At 43.2% G+C, this 22181-nt stretch overlaps 1 protein-coding gene across 1 annotated transcript; it reads right to left on the reverse strand.

Annotated features, from left to right (window-relative positions):
* Positions 1-6486: 6486 nt before the first annotated feature.
* On the reverse strand, positions 6487-14855 carry LOC118212433 (eosinophil peroxidase-like). Its single transcript, XM_035390292.1, has 16 exons — positions 14669-14855; positions 14350-14418; positions 13968-14055; positions 13588-13763; positions 13240-13372; positions 12593-12722; positions 12124-12324; positions 10780-11140; positions 10139-10299; positions 9613-9871; positions 9211-9381; positions 8689-8926; positions 8320-8519; positions 8166-8203; positions 7756-7809; positions 6487-7574 (listed from the first exon to the last, which is right to left on the reverse strand). The coding sequence occupies exons 2-16, from the start codon at positions 14414-14416 to the stop codon at positions 7551-7553; spliced, it is 2301 nt and encodes a 766-aa protein (XP_035246183.1). The 5' UTR covers positions 14417-14418; positions 14669-14855; the 3' UTR covers positions 6487-7550.
* Positions 14856-22181: the final 7326 nt, after the last annotated feature.

Consider the following 22181-nt stretch of genomic DNA (forward strand, 5'->3'; position numbering starts at 1 on the left):
GGGGTTTCTAAATTTCTAATTTCTAAAAGTGCATACATATTTACATATTTTATATAAATACCTCATACTTTCTATTTAAAAACTAAATGTGTGTGTCCTTTGGGTGTTTTTATGTATGTTAACACACTGTTTAGAAACATAAATTTCCCATTTTGATGGCTCTAGTTGGAGTGCTCTCATTAGACTTAATTCCATCCATGCACTTCATAAAAATTAACGTTTTCTACATGATCTTTGCATACTTAACACTGAAAAAGCAATGATTGGCTTGCAAAGCACCAACTCCCATAGATACACGATCGGGCTTGGTTATCTCCACACCGTACATACAGAGGAAGGCTCCGCTTTTTGGCTGAATGGTTTTCCTCTCATGGGCACCAATGGAGTAGGAGGTGAAGCTCTTCATTCATGAGTGAGGTTTGATTGGCAAAGGAGAAAACACGCTACTCAAGCTAGAGAAAATCGTTCACATCAAATTAATTAGGATAATAAACAGTAACAAATAAGATGTTAGCATGTAGCTACTAGTTGCTCTGGTAATTACCTCAGCTGTGAATTGTTCGGTGATGTCAACAGCACCATCCACACCACTAATCATCTAAATGGACCGTCATAGACAATCAGTATGCTGATCAAAGGTTGTCTTGTGGTCGCAATTGTACAAAAACAGAAAACTTTTCACTTGTCTGTGGACCGGGCTAAGTTCATCTGTACTCCCTTGCCCACTAATTGTGCTGTATCCCCATCAGGCTTCCAGCCATGTTTCGCTCTCTGCTGCTCCACCTCAAGGTCCTCCCGATCACACGCCCCAGCTCTACCTCAGTGCTTCCGCCTGAGTTATCCCACAAGATGCTGTTAAAATGATGTTGAAGCAATGTTTTAAAACAACGTTGACACTGCGCCCGAGAATACTGGTGTGCTTTGGTCGACACTGTGCATGGATATGCTGTACACAGTTGACCTGTAGGAAGTCGTTTTCGATGAAACTGTACACAAAATAACAGTGAGGTCTGTGGATGCTTGTGATTTAACCGTGGCATTATATGTGGAAAGAGATAATGTTGTTGAGTTTTTTCCGAATGTAAATTTTTGCCACTTTGAGGCCACAAAAGCTACATAGCCGTTGTGGTCCGTTGTATCAGTGTGAGCTCCAGCGGATATCCAGAACACTCCTCAGATCTCACCAAAATATCTTGGGTAGATAGACTGTACTCTGGGTAAGTGGAAACATATCTTAATTTCATGTTTGGGTGAACTGCCCCTTTAACCTTTTATTTTGTTTGTCAATACAATGACTTAAAGCAGGGGTCTCAAAACTAGTCTCTGCTGGTTATTATGATTTCAGTTAGCATCAGTTTAGTCCTTGGAAACAAGGTCTGCAGGCTAATTAGCCAATCAATGACTTTGATTAAGCACTTAATTGCAGGAGCACATCGAAAACCAGCAGACGCAGTGGGTTTCACAGTGAGTGAGTATGAGATCTCTTACTAAAAGCAGGAGCTTAATGAAATTTTGTTGTGCTCTTGCTTCATCACCACCCTTCTCTTTCCTGGCCACTCCATCACGTGGCTTTTCGGCAGAACAGTTATTCTCGTTGTCTTCACCCTTGTCTGGCTTATCTCCTTCCCCTTTCAACCATTCCTGCAAACCATCACTTCTGTATGGCCCTGGTTCAAGGTCACCTCAGCCTCTGTGTGGCTCTGAAAGTTTATGAAACACTTCATTTTCGAACGGAGGCTCCCATTCTGTGGGTGGCGACTGCACTGGTGGGTTGGGGCAGGTTCACATGATAAGCATGGAAAACGTGCAGCATGAGCATATTGTGCATCTTTCACAATTTAAGTGAATTATATTATTTCACAGGCTTTGACATATGCACAAAATCATTCTATATTTGAACATACTGTTAGTCTATTTTTGAAAAAAGATAGAGTCAAGCTATGAGCTCGGGAAAACAGGGACCACATTTATTTGGATGTATGTGCATTGCCTTCTGTGCCTTGGCTGCAGTATGTTCAGACACGTTGTTTTTCCCTGTCGCAGATCATGCTGGTCACCACAGGCTTTTGTGCATTGAACATTCCATACTACTATACTACATACTACTATAGATATTGGCTGTTAGTATTTAAGTAAGCTTTTTCAGTTTGAAGCTCTAAAGTGTCCACATTTGGTAACGTCTATCGCTGATGTCGTATTAGCAATTCTCGATAACAGGCAATTACAGACACTTTCTCTATGAGTCTTCGCCCCCCCCAGTACGAACCCCCATATGGAAAAATCTGAAGTGTTAGGTGTTTTGTTTATACTTGTGTAAAGCCATGTAAGCCTTGTCTACATTTAGGTATGACGACTCAGCAGGATGTCTATACTGAGAGACAGCAAAGATTAGTCTTAGGATGATTTATACATTATTTATCTGTTTATCACATCTTTAATTAGTTGTGTCTACTTTGACATAGTTTAAAAAAAAAAAAAGCTTTTTTAAAATATTGAGTTACAGTATGTTTTTAATGTGTTACTGTACCTGCTGTTCTATAGCTAAGCCTTTGGTGCTGGCATGGCACGGTTGGGTATGCACTATAAACTTACTGCCACAGGAAGAGACTCAAGGTCAAATGCTCCTTTGGGTTAAAATGGCAGTACAAATGTGGGTAGGAAATGTCATTGGAAACCTTTTTTATTTTTTATTGTGGCTCCTGTGATAACTTCATTGCGTCAGGATGTAGATTGCACGCTTATCATTTTGTATCTCATCCAAGCATTTAAAGGAAATTGTGAAGGACTCTGCCTTGTTCCTTCCTGTCTGTTTTGGAGGGAAGGAGTCTTCCCAGCACACCTGTGTTTCCTTATAGAATATTTTATCGATCTATGTTATGGGCTTATATAAAATTCCAGGGCAGACGTGGGACATTCCCGGACCTGTTACCGTCAGATCATAGTTATGGCTTTATGGTTGCAATAAAATAAGGCTGCTAGTACTATTACTACAACAGCAACAACCACAACAACAACAACTACTACTACTACTATTACTACTACTACTACTAATAATAATAATAATAACCGGGGAACAAGGAATGCATCAGTTTTAAATCATCAATAGACCTTTTGTTAGCTCTCGTGTGCATGAACTAATAATGCAGTGCCACACAGCTGGTCAAGAAACAACTGAGCAGCCGATTGTCCAATTACTTTTGGTCCTCTAAAATGGACAGGCGGGGAGCTATGCATAAAAGGATCACAGATCAGCTGACATGGATGTAAATAGCCTAAAACTAAAGCCGGCAGTCTGCACATCAACCGTGCATTCATTGTTTCATTTCAAATACAAATTGCTTGACTGCAGCGCCAAAACAACAAGCATTGTGTCACTGTCCAAATACTTATGGATTGCACTGTATAAGGTTTGCGACACGCAGACATGCATGTCCACACTCCGTTTCCATTCCCGTCGTTCATGTTCCAAAACCATCGTATCATTATATTCACATCCTATATTGTATTTTATTTAATTTCTAACCTTTGTTACAGCATGCCAGCATGTTCCTTTAGTACAATCTTTTTATGTAGACTCATTAAGTTGGTAGAGAATTTTTGAATCATTAATTCCAAATGACCCTGACCAGGTAATCAGATTGCCTGTGTCTGGACTATGATCCCTTGGCCTCGACATTCATTATATAACCGACATCTTACAATACCGACATCTTTTTATTTCAAATTTCTCTTCTCCAAAGTCCAATATTTCATATGGATCCCATTTTTTTAAAGCACAAAAAACCTATAGCATAATAATATTAAAACTAATCCTGTTAGTCTGTGCCACTCTTTAATTTTGGTCTAGCTGTATACTCTTGCAAGTATATTTTATCTACGCCTTTTTACTTCCCTTTTCTAACCATCTGTTTACTGTTTACCACTACTTCTCTAAATATTTTTTCTTTGCTCTTACTAAAGAGATTTGAAGCTTCCCCTTCTTCTTCTACATTGGTCCTTCTTGGGGTTCCTTCTCATAGTCATCTTCTTCTGGGTGGGGCTCATCCTGGACTGCGAGCTGGTCTTTCCACCTGTGAACTTGCACTGAATAGCCGAGCATTTTTGTCACAATGTTCACTTTCCTCGTTTCTCCTTCTGAGGTTAGTACCCTCAGCAAACACAGAATTTTCCTGGACTTTCACTTTCACAGAGCATTACTTCAGACCAGACCTGGGTCAAATACATAATTGTTTTGGATTCAAATACTTTTCTGTCCTCTATTGATCTTGCCTGGGGTAATTGAGCCTGCCAATATGACCAGAATGCGGGGTTTTGCACTTTTTGAGGGTATTTCATTGGTTCCAATACACCAGACAAGATTTGTAAAGCGTAGAAAACTATTTGAATCCAAAGCAAATACGTTTTTGGCCCGGGTCTGCTTCAGACCCTACCCGCATCCTCCACCCCGAGTACCAGCTCCACCCCTCAGGCAGATGTTTCAGGGTCCCTCAGTCTAGACTCAACAGGTATGAGCACTCTTTAGTGCCCCTGTCCATCAAGGTCCTGAACACCGTCTAAGCCAGGGCCACGCTACTAGGTATGTTTGTATTCACATGAGATGGGCTAGTGCAGTTGGGTCTGATGATTTGTATTTCTATTTTGGATGCGTATTTTATACAGCACACACTGTTGTGCCTAAGAGAAATTCCCCTTGGGACAATGAAGTCTACCTTAACTCATCGCTCGGTGCCAAAATGTTAGCTTTAGTATAAAATAATACAAATATTTTGCGCTTCGAAGCTTGAGCGTGCGGCAGCCTTCTTCCTTCAAGTTTATGCCCCGCCAGCCAGCACCTCCGTAATACAGGTGTGGGTTGTTAGGAATGGACCTGTCAAACCCAAACACATTCTTCCCCAAGGGACAGTGCTATTCACATTTCTTCCCCAGGAGTGCACTTCTGACATTATGGATTAATTTATATCACTTTAAAAAATATATATTTTACAAATTTGTTAAAAGATTTATTTTACAAATATGCCTGCTGATGCTAAATTAATTAACATAAAAAATGCCCTAATTCACAGAGTATTTTTTCTAGAAGTGGTATAGCTTGATGTTCTGGCTCCACCCTTTTTTCTTTCTTATTCCAGGGCCATTCTTCCATATCTACTTGATAAGGAAGATTCTTTTTTTTCAGGCCATTTTGCTCATTTACGTACTTTATCATTTTTTCAGCTCCTCATGGTTTATCTTCCTTTTTACATACTTTAAAGGCCAACACTTCTCCTGCTTCTGCTGATCCTTTAACTTCTTGTCAGCCCACGCTCATCTCCGTATCCTTTTTAATTTTAGTTTTCTAATGAAAAGCATCACTGCAAGAAAGACACACAAGTGTATGAATTGAGATGCTTCGATCATCAACACCTAGTTATGCCAATAGGCCTAAACACAGTAGACGCATTGCTGTTACAGATTGGTAATAAACACAAATTTGAAATCTGAATATCATAAAGAGCACTCACTGATAACAGAGGTTGTGAAAGCCCTCAATATAAAAAGATAACTGGTGTCTTTTTATGTGACTCAGTGGTTGTACGAATGATGTATTACTCAGTTGGCTATGCTGGATTGTTAGGGCAATGAGTGCTGTATGGAGGGGGCTTCTCGCATCCTTTAGGAGCCTTTCATATTCTTTTTTTGCTTAGCTTCCAGTCTCCTCACCTCTAATCATCCTCATCCTGATCATAAACTGCATATGCGCCGATCATTCCTTCTTATCGAATCCCTGAGTTTCTCTACTGTAGTTGCATCTACCATAGGCTTTGGCGTGCATCATACACACGCACACACTCCCTGTCCAATCAGGAACCACTTACATCCCTTTCACTCTCCTCTTCTCACAGTCATCTTCACTTTCACCTCCATTGCAATACGCTATTGTTGTCCTCAGCAGCTCCTTCCCCTCTTGTCTTATTCAAAACGTTACTTAGCGGTCATCTTGGCTCAGAATTTCACCATCTGCACAGGCAGTCTTGGTTTTCCTGTTGACTCCATCTTGTGGCTTTTCAGCGGAACAATTCACATCGTCTGTGCCCCCGCCCCGCCCCGGCTTCTTCCCCTTTTTACCCAGTCCTGCGGACACTGCCTGCAGCACAGCTACGCTGTTTTATAGGCCATTATAAATTTAGGTGACTATTATTTTCCAGTGCTGTACATGTAAATTGGTTAATTCATTCCCAAATTAGGTTTCTTTTCTGTTTATGGTCCCTGTCCAGGTCAGAGGTCAATAATTTGATTAAAGTGGCTATTTGAATAAGAACTACTTTAAAATTATTTTGCTCCAGGTGAGAATCAGCTGCTGGTGGTGGTCCTTTTATAATACTGACTTCTCTGTATTTTATATTTTATGTAAGATGGCGGTTACTTCTATTCGATAACCTGAACAGTGCAAAACTCTGCAGATTGTACAACTGCAATATATCAATAACATACATGTATCCAATTGTTTATTGCATGTTTATTTTTTATTTTCATATCAAATTGTACTGTAAAGACAAATTTAGCAACAAACAGACAACACCCATAAATCAGATTTATCCCAATGAAAGAAACGGCATGAAAGAAATAACATACAGCGCACGATCAAATATAAAATACATCATAAATACAGCAGCCATCGTACAAATAAAGTATACATCAACCAGAACTTTTTTCTGCAACTTTTTTTAAATATCCATGAATAATTTTTGCATATTACATGGAGTAACTATGGTTATCTGAGCAAAGTGAATTGTCAGGGGGAGTCAACTCTGAGCTGGTGTCTATTGTAAACATTGACCTCGTCATATTTGACCAAAGTGTCACAATCAGGTGTCCTGAGATAGAAATGGGTGAACTGTGGAAATCTTGGGACTCACTTATTAAGCTGTCTCTGGAGTGCAGCTGGCACATCCCAACATTTCTTTAGCTCTCATTTCATACTGTAAAGATAATCATGCCTTGTGACGTTGGTTTGTTTACCAGCTACCGATTTCCTCCTTCAAGTAATATGACCTCAGTACATCTTTGGCATATGGAGATGAAAAATAAGCGGGAAAAAAAAATACAAAACAGAAGGCTAAAAATCACATCAAAATCGCACCAGTTCCCCAGTGGCATGCCGTGATGTCATGCAGCCAAACCCTGCCTCCCTGCTGCAGTTCAGAGACTACGGATTAAACTTAGCCGTGGCTAAATCTGCCCCAGTTGCACTCCCTTCCGTACAGATGAACGGAATAAAGATGGAGCTGGTGATGCAGCCATTAAGCAAGGTGCTGGAGCATTGCAGTACCAGCTGCCCATTAGAGCACAGGCCAGTGGTGCCCACGTTCTGGTACAGGGTGCAGGATAAGTCAAGTTGGTAGAACTCAGGCACTATGAAGGTAAATGCCTCTGGCTACACGTTCTTGGGGTCCTGGCGGTTGGTGATGATCTCGCAGAGGAGAATAACTTGATTGGAGATAGTTGAAGCTCAGACGAACAGCAAAAGGCCAAACTGCTGTCTGCCATCTTCTGGGGGCCACGAGAAACCTTCAGACCCGGGGGGCTGGGTGTATCTGTGCAAGGGAAGGGGACACATGCAGTAAAGCAGAGATGCCCTACATAATGTAGCTTATGGTACCTCTTTACACACACACACACACACACATACATATACATACGGGCATACACAGACACACACACACGACTGCACACCATCTTCTAGAGTAAGACAGAAGTATTGAATGCCGTTCTTACCTCATTGTCCTGGCTCTCCCCTTGAGCCGGCTGGGCCTGGGATGGGGACGGACCCTGAAATGTAAAATAAAAATGTCTCTGTGTGCTACCTGTTTGATTATTAATACAGATGACTGCTAGTAGAGGCAATGTTTCCCACACAGTTAAGTGGAAGAGGTGGATTTGCTTGGTGTGACTGGACAGAGAACCCTGGAGGACCAATCGGAAGGGTTGAATTTATGCTCATAATATTTAATAAATCAATGCTCTTCACCCACAGTAGTAGAAAAACAGAGCCACTGGATAAACACACTGCAGGATTGGATTTGCTGTGGTTGATTTCACGTGAGATCTTGTGAGGCTTGGATTGGTGAGAATGAACATGGTTTCGATGGCCATGTAAGCAAGCAAACAATCTTCTTTCCACTAACCTGAAATTCCTGGAAATTAATCTGGTTGTCATCTGGGCCTGTAACATCAAACATCACAAATGAGTGAGTGATGACAGCAAGTGATGATGACAGCAAGTTTTAATATTAGTGTTTTTGTGTTTTTTTTTCTCGTCCAGGGGAATGTGTGACTTACGGGTGTCGATCCAGGGCGTGAGGTCAAAGGCAGGGATGGTGTCGCAGTTGGCGTAGGCGGACCCACGGGGCCGGTACAGGAAGGGGTCGCCTGGGACGTCTCTGATGCCCGTGTTGTCACAGATGATGCGGGCCAATGAGACCCTGGCTATGGAAGCCCTCTGTCTGCTGGTGAACACGCCCTTGTTCTGCCACCACAACCTGAAATGTGTATCGGGGGCACGTTACTAACATTGCTGATATTCCTGTCTAACTGCACTGGCTCAGAACAATGGTGCAGTCAGAAGAGACAATCCCATAGCACCATAGCAGCCAACTTCCACCAAACAATCAAATCCAAAATAAAAATTTGATAAAATTCCCAACTCGCCTGTCTCCCTGGCGGATCTTCTGAAACTGGGTGGTAATTAGGCAGCCAAAAAGGGGCCCCACGCGGCCCCCGGGGACGAAGGGCTCTGCGACGCCCCCCAGCCACACGTCGATGTTGGCGGGGGTGCCGTACAGCTGCAGTAGCCGCTGAGCCAAAGGAAAGTTTCTCAAAACCCGAGCCAGTTCGAATACGTTCCTTGGCTGAGACAGGCCACAGACTCTACGCCATGCGTTGTAGCCTGGAGTGAACAGAGGAAGAGACAGAGATGAGCACAGTGTGAATCAGAAATAGTACAGAGAGAAGGATGGGACAAAAATCCACAAAGACACAACATTTCACCGAATTTGGGGGTATAGAGAATGGAGTTGGGCAAGGCGTTGGGGCGGGTGTGTAGGTAGAGGATTTGCTGTAGGGACCGGGGTGGAGGTGCATAGAGAGGGGGAGGCAGAGGAGGCGCATTGGGGAGGAGAGCAGGGGCAAGAAGGGAGGTGGAGGCGCAGTGGGGTTGATAAAAATCCTCACCAGGGATGCCGTGGTCACGACCACGCTGCATGTTCAGAGCACCCAGGTCCAGCGCCAGCCGACTGGTGAACTGGAAGAGCCTATCACGGAGTGCCTCCACCATCATGTGATTCTGCGTGTTGAGCTTGGCGGGACTGCCCACCAGTCCCCGAATCAGAGGGTCTATCCCACCTGAAAGGTGAGGGAGAAATGCCTTAGCTGGGTGTGTATGGGTGATCCCCCCAAAATGTGTACCATACAAAGGAACGTTCTCATCAGTCACCTTTACTCACCAATGCTTGTTTATCATCACTTATTAATGACTAATGATTTTGTATTGGAGTCCATATCTCCGGCATGTAGTGCTACAAGTCTACAGTGAGTCCTCTCTAAAGACAGAAGACTGGCAGCTCTTCTACAAACCTTCAAAGACCACCCTCCAGGGGGTGAAGAAAGCCTTATGCAGTGGCACATTGGGGAACTGTGGGTGCTCCTGGTAGTTCTCATCCAATCGGAATATGAAGGGCTGGATGGCGAGGTGGGCGAAGCGGTAAGCAGCCGTGGCGAAGACGTTGGAGATGGTGGGGTCCACGTTCTCATCGTAGCCAGGGTAGTTGGAGAGGAAACGAGAAAAGGCATTGGGTCCAACGATGGCTTTCAAGTAATCCCGGTATATGATCACCTGGAAGGGAGTTGGGGAGTGGAGAGGTGGTCAGGAAGGACAGTTATCAATTAGGGAACAATACGGCTGTGGTCTACGTAGTGACACTGGCTGAAAACTACTGAGAGAGAGATCCTGGAGTCAGAAATAAATGAGTGGAAATAGCAGGTGAATGGACATGCCTCAGAGGCCCTGAGTGATCACAGTGAGCTAATCTTGCTGTGACTCTGGGCCCCTCTCCTCTCAAACTGAGGCCTATTCCTGTGGCGCCCCTGGTGGCGCTGTTACCTGATGGTAGCCGCCCATGATCTTGCGCGCCTCCTGGTAGAGCGTCTCGCCGTTCCAGTGCGGGTTGAGCTGGCGCAGTGCCCGTGCCAGGCGGTTGTGCTCACGTAGGAACAGCGTGTGCAGGGAGGTGAGGCCGATGTTCTCATCCACACGGGCGTCGCCTGCAAGAGGGCGCAAAATGGAGGCCTTAGCAGCCTCACCTAGAGCTTCAGAGCGCCTCCACTCTACATAGCAGGAGCCTTTCAGCAGAAGTGAACCTCCAAGATGATTAAATGTAACTGATCTGAAAAGTAATATTGCTTTGATTTGAAATGTTATATCACCATGTTATACCAAAGCAGTGGGTATAAAAGAATTGTTGTGCTTGTAACCCAAAGGGTGCAGGTTTGATTCCCAGGAGGGCACTGCTGTAGTACCCTAGAGAAAGTTATTTAACCTGGTTACTTGAGTATATATCCAACTGTTTAAATTGATCTGATGTATAAATAAATGTCAAATTGTGTAAGTCACTCTGGATAAGGATGTCTGCTAAATGCCAGTGATGTAAGTAATGTTATTCTAAAGCTGCCTCCTGTCTGACATTTGAACCACTTGTTACGAACTGCCCAATACCCTTCTCCACAGACTCTTCTCGTCCTCACCTCCTACAAAGCATGGCACCTCTTCCAGTCCAGAAGTGTTGGTGATCTTCTGGCGAGTTGCGCACCTGTTGGGCACCATGGTAGAGAAGGGCAGGTGCTCCCTGCCACTGTCGTTGAATCTCTGGTTGATGCGCAGTAGGCCACCGTCGTTGGTGAGGTCACGCAGGTCCCGGGCCTGTGCGTCCTCTGAGCCGTACACCTGCCCCACGTCCAGGTAGGCCGTCAGGGAGTTGATCTGCTCCCGCACGTTGTTCGCCCCGAAGATGGAACCTGTGCTCCCAGTCCCACACGCGGGGGCGGAGCGAAAGAACGGGAGGCAAGTTTGGGAATTTGAGTTGAAGCGGGGGTCCTGCCTTGGGATCTGATGACAGACAGAGAGGGGTGGAGCGGAGGTTAATGCCGGTCTCTAAACAAACATGTTTAAGATGTAGATTTATGAACACACAAATTAAAGACAGAATATAGACACAGGGTGGGGAATATGGAACCCTGTTAACACAACAGCGAATATGTGGAGTTAAAATGGAAGGAAGAAATATTTTATGGGTATGAAGAGATGGAGGACAGAAGAATAAAAAAAGAGAAATATAGCTGCAAGCAGCGATTCCTGGGGTCAAATCAGCATTAGCAACAGTTGCCAAAACCCAATGACTCTATGATGGTGGATACCAACTTTACATGTCCAACTGAGATTGTGGATGCCATGATTATAGGGACCTGATGTGATGCAGCGGTGAATATTTCTAAATATTTGGATATCCACCATGTAGTTGGATTGGGCTAAGCCTTTGGAGCAGGCGTCTTGATCCTGTTGTCGATTCCCATATCAAGTTTCATAACTTTATGTCAGGTAGTTGTGAAATTATTAGCATCTTTGTGAAAAGCCACGCCCACTACAAATTCATTGCATTGTCATTCAGCCGTATTTTGACATACCCACAAAATTGTTCAATTTTTGTTGGGGGAGCAGCAAGTGTTTTCAGAAAATTCAAAATGGTGAATTCAGTATGTTGGTTTTATGGATCTTTGAGTCAAATTTGTTTGTTGTGAGGAGGGACATGCCAAATGCGAAGTTTCATACAAATCAGCCAAGCAGTTAAGCAAGAACTGAGAAAAGTATTAGATAGGTAAATATAATACTGAATAGTGGCCAATTCAAGATGGAGCGGACACCACCAGGTGTTAAATTTGTGCCATAATCTAAGGGATTGTGGAGTTCAGCCGTTCAAACAAGCCTGCCAAGTTTGGTGGTTTTGGGCCATTCCAGCTTACTGTTATTTCAGGTGACATGGGAGTGAAAAAACAAATCTTCACAAAACAATAAGGTTCATGTAGAGCACTGACCGGAATGGGGAAGCAGGGGTTAGCCTGCTCGCAGGTCGCGTCACAGTCGATGCCGTTGTTGAAGGAACGGATGCTGGGAGATGTAGGGGTGAAGGTCAGATCATGGTCAACCCACTGGCCAAAGATGGTCAGCAGGTGAGTGAACATCTGGTCATTATCCACTTCAGTTGTGGTCAGAATCTGGTTGGAGACCTGTCTGACCTTGAGATGGAGAGAGAAAGAGAAACAGTGAGAAGGAAGACAAGGGTAGTGAAGCATAGATAGAGGGTAAAAAGGATGGATGTATTAGAGAGAAGGAAAAGAGAAAGGAGATTTGAAGGTAATTCATGGCATGGGAGCTTTACTGCTGCTGAAACATATGATTGCCTCACTTTGCTGTTGTATCATGATGCTCTTTTGAGTCTCACCTGGCTGTTTGGGATGGTAGTAATTACACAGTAATAACAATAACAATAGTAATGATAAATACCAGGGGGAGTAAGAATCCATTGTAACGTCTTCTGGGGTCCGATCCCCTGGGTTGGGAGAACCCATCCTCGTACTCAGCGGGCAGCCAGCGGGTGAAGGGCGTGTTGGAGGCTCCAAGCCGAGGGTTTCTCCTGGGAAATAAATAAAAAGGACAAAAAGTTTTTAAATCCTGCTGTTCCCAAGATTCGCCCAAACAATGTCAGCATCTTAATGAAGCTAATTCAGAGTGGCCACAGCCCAATATTGAATGTCCTAATCAAATCTTGGGGTGCATTCCAAACACTTATTTTCATCTCATTGCTTCCTTTTCTTGCATCTTTCCTAGCTCCTAGCTCCACCCTTTGGAGGATGCATGGAAAGGAAGCAAGGAAAGGATGCAAGGTTGGAGGAATAAAGGAAAGGTTTATAAGAAAAATGGAACGTTCTTGCTCTTTCAAGCGTCAGTTTGAAACCACTTAAATTCTAGACGTGGCAGATGAGGAGAGGTGGGTCCACAGGTTAATCATTTGTTTGTCACTCATTGCAACAAAAAAAAAACACCCGTGTTTCCTTCCCATCCTTCCGGAGCCTCCTAGCTCCTCACTCCTAGCTCCTTCAAGGAGCAGTTAAATGACTGGAATGAGGCATGAAAGGAAGCATGTCACTCACAGATTGTTGCAGACGTTGGTGGCAGTTCGGTACGTGTTGATCTGTGGGGTGGTGCGGCAGGACGGGGGCCGAACTCGAGCTGCACAGCCTGTCAGACGGGCGATGGTGCCCAGTTCATCAGGGGTGAGCAGATCTGAGGGAGAGAGAGAAAGAGAGATTCTGTGAGCTTATGGGAATGAGAGGTGGTCTGTCTGTGTGTTTGTGTGTGTGTGTGTGTGTATGTGTGTGTATGTGTGTGTGTGTGTGTCTGCATCTGTGCGGATAGGTCTGTGTGTTTGTGTGTGTGACTGTGCGTGTGTGTGTGTGTGTGTTTGTGTGTGTGTGTGTGACTGTGCATGTGTCTCAGACCTGTAGCATTGAGCGAGCGTTTGTGCAGGTGGTGCGCCCTCTGCTGGATCAGTGTGAGAGTGTAGTCCATGTAGTCTGCAGCTCGCACTGCTGAGCGTGTGTCCCGGGCCGGCTGCTTCAGCAGACGCAGAACATCTGCAGGGCTGGCCGACCCCTTCTGCACACGGGACAGACTCCTGTCAGGGACAGACAGACAGACAGACAGAGAGAGGCACAGAGTTATGGACAGCGACACACCTGGCTCTTCACTGGGAGGAAGAGAACACACACACACACGCACAAATGCACACATGCACAGACATACACACACACACACACACTCGTATGCAGACAAACATACTACAGTGTAAAATGATGGTGAGAGAGTGTTGTCCGCTTACTCTTCTCGTGAGTATTTGTAGGCTTCATCAACAGTCCTCTTGGCATCCTCCACAGCACTAAGAATGAACGGTCTCCCCAAACTGGATTCTGTAAAACACACATGCACACACACACATACACTCAGTTCTGACAGCATTTCCTAAATTGTATATAAGCACTAAAGGTTAATACTGGGTAAAGCTGCAGAATGCATCCATATATCAACAGGCCCGTTAGGGTACAAGCACTGAACATCTAACAGACAAAATTCAAACATGCATTTCATGGGAATAATAGTCTAAATAGGCATAAGCGACTCTCGTGAAAAAGCTGGTGTTTGGAGCTCTTTGTGGTGTCTTTATTTGTCTCCTGAGCACATTGTCCTTGCGAGGGCTCGCTCACCTGCAGAAAGTTGGTAGGAGAAAGCCAGGCACAGCCCCAACGCCAGGAAGCATGGAGCACGATTCATCTCTGAAAGGCCAGAGAGAGCCTGGATGTTAGTTACTGCATTCAAAAACAAACGGTCACTGCTGTGAGAAATGGCTAAATGACTGCTGTGCAATTTGTTTATTTTTAACTTAAGCCTTCGTGAGTAAAATGTCCTTTTCAAGCTCTGGATTAAAAGGTTATTTCTGCTTGTTAATTATTTAGCTATTTTTGCATACCTGAGGCAAAGGAAACAAAATGGCTGGTCAGGAGAAGAGATTAGGGAGTTCTTTACCTGCTGCTGTCAGTCACTCTTGCCTTCTCGTGAAAAGTTCAGATCTGTCGTTCCACCTTCATCATTGTGTCCGTTATTTATATCCACTGCAGAGCCAGCCCCTCAGCCTCCCGGTCCCATCATAGCTGATGTAAATGACTGTTAAATGATTTCCTGCTTCCTACTCAAACACTATCCACGCACACTCAGGCCTGACCTCGCTCCACCGCCCCCGCCCAACCTCTTCCCTGTGACCTATTTTCCTGTTAATCTCGGGAGAGGTTATGAAATTCAGGTGAGGTCAATCTGGGAAGCTCCAGGAAGCATTCCTCCGCTCTTCTTCTTTCTCATTTTTTAAAAGGCTTTATGAGCCACAGACTCATAATGGCTCAATGGGGGTTCAATAGCGAAGTTTTCTCCAGTTACTGCTCAATGCTGAAGACATCTTCCCCTTAATCATGATGGGTAAACCACTTCTCACCAACCAACCATGGAAAGTACTTCTTTACTATGTGCTGATACATGCTGGATGAATGCAAAATTTCCATTTGCGTGACTATACATAGCAACATCTGTGAAACACATTACAGAGAAATGTCATTCTTGGGCATGACCAAATCATCACACGTTGTAGAGTACAAAAAAAAGTTGTGTTCTATTGAAGTACAGGAGTGAATGACTACATATTTAGTGTGTAATACAGTGTGTTAGAATGCTTTTGCATTATATTATTCTAATATTTTCTCTGGGTTCTGGTGTAAGGTGGACAAATATAAATGCTTTATAATAAACAAAAAGCATTTTATTCATTTTTGGAGAGCTTTTGGAAAGATTTTTATAAGCCTAGATATCCACCCCCTACAGATTTGGAGTCACTTGGAGACACCAGGGTACACAGTTTACATTTTGCTTCATAGATCTTTAATAGTTCTGCATATAACCCTCACGTGTGATTTTGCTCAGTCCTTTTTTTGCTCAGTCAAGCACCAGTTTGAAACGTCAATTACAGACATGGCAGATGTGGAGAGGTAGATCCACAGGTACTTGGCAAAGGTATTCGGTACCCTGAAGTTATTCCAACACCTGAAAACGTGTTTTTCATCAGATCAGAAATTACAGTCCTGTGGCCATCTTTTGACATATCAAAATGTTCTTCGCAATTCAACACAGTAATGTGCTGTAGATCATGCATTCCAAATTTGGTAAGAATTAGGCAAATATTCACGGAGAAGTACAAAAAAGTTTGTTCTTCTCTTACTTCCATCTCAAATTTAAACTCATTGGTCCATGAAACCTGATGTGCATTAATGTACTAGTGCAAACTTTGTTTATTTCCTTTTCTCATTAGTGATTTTTTGTCTTGCCTTTGCCTTGCGCTCTTTCTCGACCTTGACTCTTGTTTTGGCCTCTGTGCTCTATAGTGCTCTAGGTTAGTTAGTGTGTTGCCGGCTGGACTACACATCCTTCCACTGGGACACTACTTCGTTATTTTGCTTTGTTATTTTTCCATGATTATTTCTGAAGGTAAGGCCAGGTGAAATTTTATGTCTCCAATGGGTACACTAATCGGACACTTGGTTCTCAGGCTGCAGACTGAAGTTCAGACGTCTGGGTAGCGTAGAGGTAAAAGCACTCGCCTACCACCGCGGCGGTACTTCCGTCTTGGTCTGACGTTCCTACGAATACAATTGGCAGTGGCAGTGTTCGCCGGTTGTGGGAAGCCGGTGAGCGTGTGAGTCCTGATTGTTGCATTAGCGACTCCTACTGGTTGGTCGGGGGGAGATAGCGTGAACCTACGCGCGCGTTACGCTCTCCCAGTGAAACCCCTCGCTGTCAGGTGAAAAGAAGCGGCTGGCGACTCCACGTATCGGAGGAGGCATGTGGTAGACCAACAGAGGATAGCACATCGACCAGGATTGTGATACACACGGGGAATTGGTAAAACGACTGAATTGGGGAGAAAACGGGGGGGAAAAAACAAAAAGTTCAGCATTAAATACAGCCCTGTGCCCAGTAAATCTTTGATGGCTTTAGTTAGGACGGGCAGATAAGGACCAGAGTTACTTATTGGTCTGCAGTACATTTCCCTTACCCATTTCCCTCTCATTTCCCTTATTCTACATCCTGTTATGGTCTGACCCTAGACCAGGTCATAACAGAATTATTTCTGCTATGGCTAAATTTGATTTCAAAGAGTTTGCAATTTTTCCTGGCATGGGACAGTTTGACCGTTGGCAAAAGGACAATCTGCTTCTTATAGCAGACTTCTTTAACATGTTGGTGCCTAGGAATAAGAGTAAACAGGAAGTAAAGGTGGTGCTGTATGAGGAGTTGGTGGCACAGAAAATGAGGAAGATGAGTTCACTGGTGTTGCAGCTGAGTTGGAACCACTGCAGACTGTAAAAAAGGGGCTGCTGTTTTCACATGGTGAAACCAAAATGTAACAAAAATGGAGCATCGCGTAGTTCTGGCAGGCCACGAGAGTCAAGCGCTCCGGCTGAATCAGCTGATGGCTCAGCTGAGTGATGTTCGCCTATCACAGTACATTCACTAACAGGGCGGTCTACTTAAACAGCCTCCCTCTACTCATTCGGCTGCTCCTCCTGCATGCAAGCGCTGCACGTTGCTTCGTAAATCCGCTCCACCACCTCAGCTCCATCCCCATGCGTCAAGAATTTGCATTTCTCCATTCATATGTGTTAAGAAATTGCATTGCTCCATCCCTATGTGTTAAGAACTTGCTTTGCTGCTGGATCTGTTCTGTGTATACCCCTCTAGGGGGGTTTGGCTGCTGGCCTCCCGGCCTTATCCACGCGGGCTGCGTGGTTGGCGGGAGAGCTCCAGAACAGAGCCATACCGCCAAGCATAACTGTATTGTCTTTATTGTCAATAAAGTTCTACTTTGATGACAGTGGTCCTGACAGAATACTGCTCAAAATCTGCACTTTAGCCAAATATGAATTGCTTCATTTCAAATCTAAAATTATGAAATGAACCAAATCAAGAAAAACAAAATATGGTTTTGTTCCAAACATGGAGCTCACTGTATGTATGCTTATATAATCATTACCTCAATTACACGGTTACTGTTTTATTTGCATGTAACCTCAATTTATATGACCATGCCTGCAGAGTGAAAGAGGAAGCTATGCTGGGCATTTACGGGTCTTGATCTTTGGCCATTGCGTGCTGTACGTGCTTTATGATAAGGAAAGAGCACGCAACTGATTTTGAGAATAACCAGTTCCTGCATCCCGCCCTGGCCAGGATAAAAAAGCATGCTATTTAGATTGATTATCTTGTCCAAGCAATGCGATTGTAACAGGTTAGTCATTGAATGTTACGGACCATTACCTGTGCTAACAGATAAACCATGTCAACTTTTCGCTCACACAATTTTCAGGTATGCACAAACAGCTTTCCAGAGAATAAATAAGAGGAAATATTTTTGGCGCACGCTATTCAATCAAATTTAATATTTTAAAAAAAAAAACACATTGTGGGTTGAGTTAATGATTATACCTCCTGTACAAAATCTCAAATACGAAATGCGTTTCTGCATGCATGGCCTGTGACTCAAATGAGTTATTTTCCATTTGATCCTGCGGGTAAAAAATAGAAAATAAAAATTCAAAAACATGGTGAAGCACAGGTCCAGTCGGCCATATAATCAGGCTTGTCTGTTGCAGCGCAAGACCTAATGGAGACATGGTCACAAAGGCAGAGGAATTCCAGAACAGTACGAGCTGTTTTCAACTAAAAAATTATACCAGAATTCATCTGACTCCTCAGAAGGCAAGCCTAAGATCCCTGACAATGTGATTTCCATTCTCATAAGAAATTATTTTAATTACATTTTTATAGAAAAAAAGGCTTGTTATCCTTAAAAGTGGAGGTTGCACATGTTATGTCCCCAGCCTCTGCTTGCCTGGGAAGTGCAGGTGGAGGTAATACCTAATTGCTTAATTGCTTGATTGCCTCCACCTGCCTGTAGCCCAATATAAGCCCTGCAGTTTGAGACCTTGTTTGGAGCTTCTTTTGTGTGGTTTGTGTTTTGGTTGTTTGGGTAGAGCGCTTTTCTTTGAGATCTTATTTAGGGCTGTGTGTGGTTTGTTTTGTGGTTTGTGTGGCGATCTTTTGTTTTGTGAACTTTGTGTGTTTTCGTTTGTTTTAGTTTGTGCCTTAGTTTGTAATTTAGATGAATAAATGTCTGGGTTTGTTTTTATATCAGTTTCTGTCTGTTTTTGGCGCATTCGGACTTTGTTTGTTGTGGCCCTTCGAGCTGGCTGTAACACACAAAATACTGAAAACAGAGGTGCCAGTCTTTCTTTCCAGGTCAACCGGTATCCTTCACATTGTTTTGAGAGCAGGAACTTCCCATAATTTCAAAAGACACAGGAATCATTGCATCACAGTTTGTTGTAAGGGTACATTTTGTAAGAAGATAATATGGGCGTACTTGTCCAGGCATATTATATCTACATCCTGGAATGGTTTGTGTTGGAAACATTGTTTTGGTTATGCGATTATCAACTCCCTTAAAGCATATTTGCACACAATATGTTTCTGTGCTTGAAATGTTTAAAGAATCTTATTTCCCTGTTCTCTGGTGGAGTAGGTTAAGTCGGTCTACTTAGCACCCTCTACTGAACAACCATAGGCAGTGAAACATAAGATTTTATGGGAGGTAGGCTCATCTCAAGTCTTGTCGTGGTACCATTTCATTGTTCTTCTACCTCCTGGAGAGCATTTGATTAGAATACCTTTTAGAAAACATGACAACAAGAAGATGTATAGCATCTAGATCTCACTGAGTTTTCTTGGATTTAAAAAAAAAAAAAAATCAAATAAAACTGGCTATTTTGAAGTTCCACGTTACGAATAATATGTGGACAGTGGATCAATAACTTCATCCGTATATCGTTAGAAATTGGGATGTTAAACGTGGCCCAAGGGTTTTCTTACGCTAGCGCGGGGGTCTGCAGACCCCGGTCCCGGAGAGCCACAGGTGCTCCTGGTTTTTGTAACACCGTGCTTGATTTAACAATTCGGTCAATTGGTTACACAGTATGAGTGTTTGTAATATTGCTCATGGTGATCTTTGGCTTCGTTTACATATTGACATTGACCTTTATGTACCGTCATTTTCCTGCATAACCAGTGCCACCCAGCAGCAGACGGGAACCCCTCTAAGCCAGGTTCTGCTCAAGGTTTCTTCCTGTTACCAGCCAGGCAGTTTTTCCTTCCCAGTGTTGCCCTTGGGAAGCTCTGGGGTCAGGCCCAAATCTCTGTGAAGCTGGTTTGTGATAATGCCCTTTGTAAAATGCGCTATACAAGTAAAATTTAATTGATATCATTTAAAGACCAATGGCAATAGATGCATAACCGATGATGGTCCATACATTTTGAATAACAGATGACAGAGCGTAAACGTTATTAGTCTCCATGAATAACAGATATGATGAGTAACATGTTGTCTGGGAAGTGAGGACAGAGTAAAATGGGTTTATGTTCTGAATCTAGCAGTTTATACATCTGACACCCTCATATAATTTACGGCATTCTGAATATTGAACACAAGTGCATCAACTGTTGGATGAGTGAGGTGTTTTAACTGTTCATGCATTTGTGTTCGGTATTCAGAATTTAATAGAAATTAAAATGAATCTAATTGGTTAATTGGTTGATTCAGAAACTAAGGGGGAAATTCTGGATGGTACCACAAAGACTTAGAGCCTACCTCCCATAAAATCTTACGATTGATTGCCTATGGCTCTTCAGTAGAGGGCGCTAAATATACAGACTGTACTCAAACTACTCTACCAGAGAACAGGGAAATAAAAGATGATGTTTCCTTCTTTCAAACACATCAAGCACAGAAACATATTCTGTGCAAATTTGCTTTATGGGGAGTTGATAATTACACAACCAAAAATGTTTCCAACACAAACCATTCCAGAATGCAGATTTGCCAAAGCGAAGCTACAGTAGCTAACATGGCAGGACAGGGATTTTGAGAAGCGTGAGGATACTGATGCTGTGCTTAGGTTCATCTCTCTCCCCCCCCATGCCCCCCCTCCCCCCCACCCCCAGGTCATTTCACTATAGGCAAAGAGGACCCAGTCAGTGAACCCAGAGAGAACGAGGGATGCCTATTGGGTTAGAGACGTGCAAACAGACATTCAGTTAGGCGCCCAGAACCTTACACTCAAGCCACTTCTGGTTCTGCTCACTCTTATCTGTTTGTGTGTGGGTGGGTACATGTACACAGGCAAGCGGTGAGGAGTCTAGAGATGATGGGTCTGTTTAGGAGGGCTGAAGGAAAATAGGCTATTACTGTTCAGTATGAGCTGTAACAGGCAGTCACTCCATATAGAGGAGGCACTGCTATCTGTAGTCATGGCGACAGCAACTGCTGCAGCATTTTGTAATCATACTGCCTCCTGTTGCACTCGCTAAAAGGATCTATTGCCAAGCTGGCGTTTGCCTAGGCCCTGCACGTTTCTTACGTTTTTGTGTGTCATACCATTAGAATGTAGAGTGTGTCACTGCATAGTGACAGAATTATGTTCTGTCTTTCAAAGTTTCTGTGGTATCTGCTTTGGTTGCTATGGTCAGCAAGTGTCCTGTTTTTCTCCCACGAAGAATTCACGTGTACTACGACTATGTACAGAGCTACTCTTATAAAGTCGAATGAAACTGGACCATAGAACGCCCTCACATATTATCCACGCAAGGAAGCAGGTCTTACATTCATCCTGTTATTTGTAGCGAGGAGGTCATCGTGTGGCCTGAACAAATCTGCAACCATTAGCACCGTGATCGCACAAGAGTCAATTTGCCTTTTGTGAACAGTGCTAACACTTAGCCAAGTATTTTATTTTATTTTTTACACTTTGCTATGGCCATATTTTTATTACATTTTTTAACTTGGCCTCAAATGAGTTGCGTTCTCAGGTGTACGTGAGATGCACGGAAAAGGTTCAAAACTGAACTTGAAAAGAACCATCAATATAACAGTTCATAACATTTACAGGGTTGTACATTTATTTCTTAATATGCTCCCAGGTATATTTGAACATACGGCACGAGACAAAATTGAGACCATGTCAAATTTTCAGTTTCACAGCTTATGGGTATGTGTCTGCGTATAATCTAAGTTTTGATATTATTTCATGAACTACTGACCACATGATATTTTAATTCCATACAGAAATATTGTCATTCAGAACATTTCTTTGCAGAACATGACAACTCATTGGAATACTAAAACAATAATAAATACTAAACAAGTTTATACCCACATATAGATAATTAAAAAAAAATTTTTAATGGATTGTTGAAACATTTGCTTTGGAATGATTCAACAATTAGTATTTGCAATAACCCCAATTCTTCTTAATGAAATGGGGTAGTCTCCATTTTTTCCAGAGCTGTATGAATGAACCTGAACGAAGGTAACACTATCATGTATATATATAAATAGGCAGTACCGCTGCTGTTAATGCTTCAAATGTATGTAATCGTGTCGTTT

The sequence above is a fragment of the Anguilla anguilla genome, chromosome 14 (assembly GCF_013347855.1).
Source record: "Anguilla anguilla isolate fAngAng1 chromosome 14, fAngAng1.pri, whole genome shotgun sequence".
Classification (NCBI taxonomy): domain Eukaryota; kingdom Metazoa; phylum Chordata; class Actinopteri; order Anguilliformes; family Anguillidae; genus Anguilla; species Anguilla anguilla.

What these genes read in the sequence shown, in the direction of transcription:
- LOC118212433 (XM_035390292.1), bottom strand. Translation starts at nt 14,416, where the DNA reads ATGAATCGTGCTCCATGCTTCCTGGCGTTGGGGCTGTGCCTGGCTTTC. An exon ending in CTCCTACCAACTTTCTGCAG is followed by an intron (nt 14,056 to 14,349) that starts GTGAGCGAGCCC and finishes TGTGTTTTACAG; the next exon opens with AATCCAGTTTGGGGAGACCG. An exon ending in ATGGATTCTTACTCCCCCTG is followed by an intron (nt 12,325 to 12,592) that starts GTATTTATCATT and finishes CTCCATCTCAAG; the next exon opens with GTCAGACAGGTCTCCAACCA.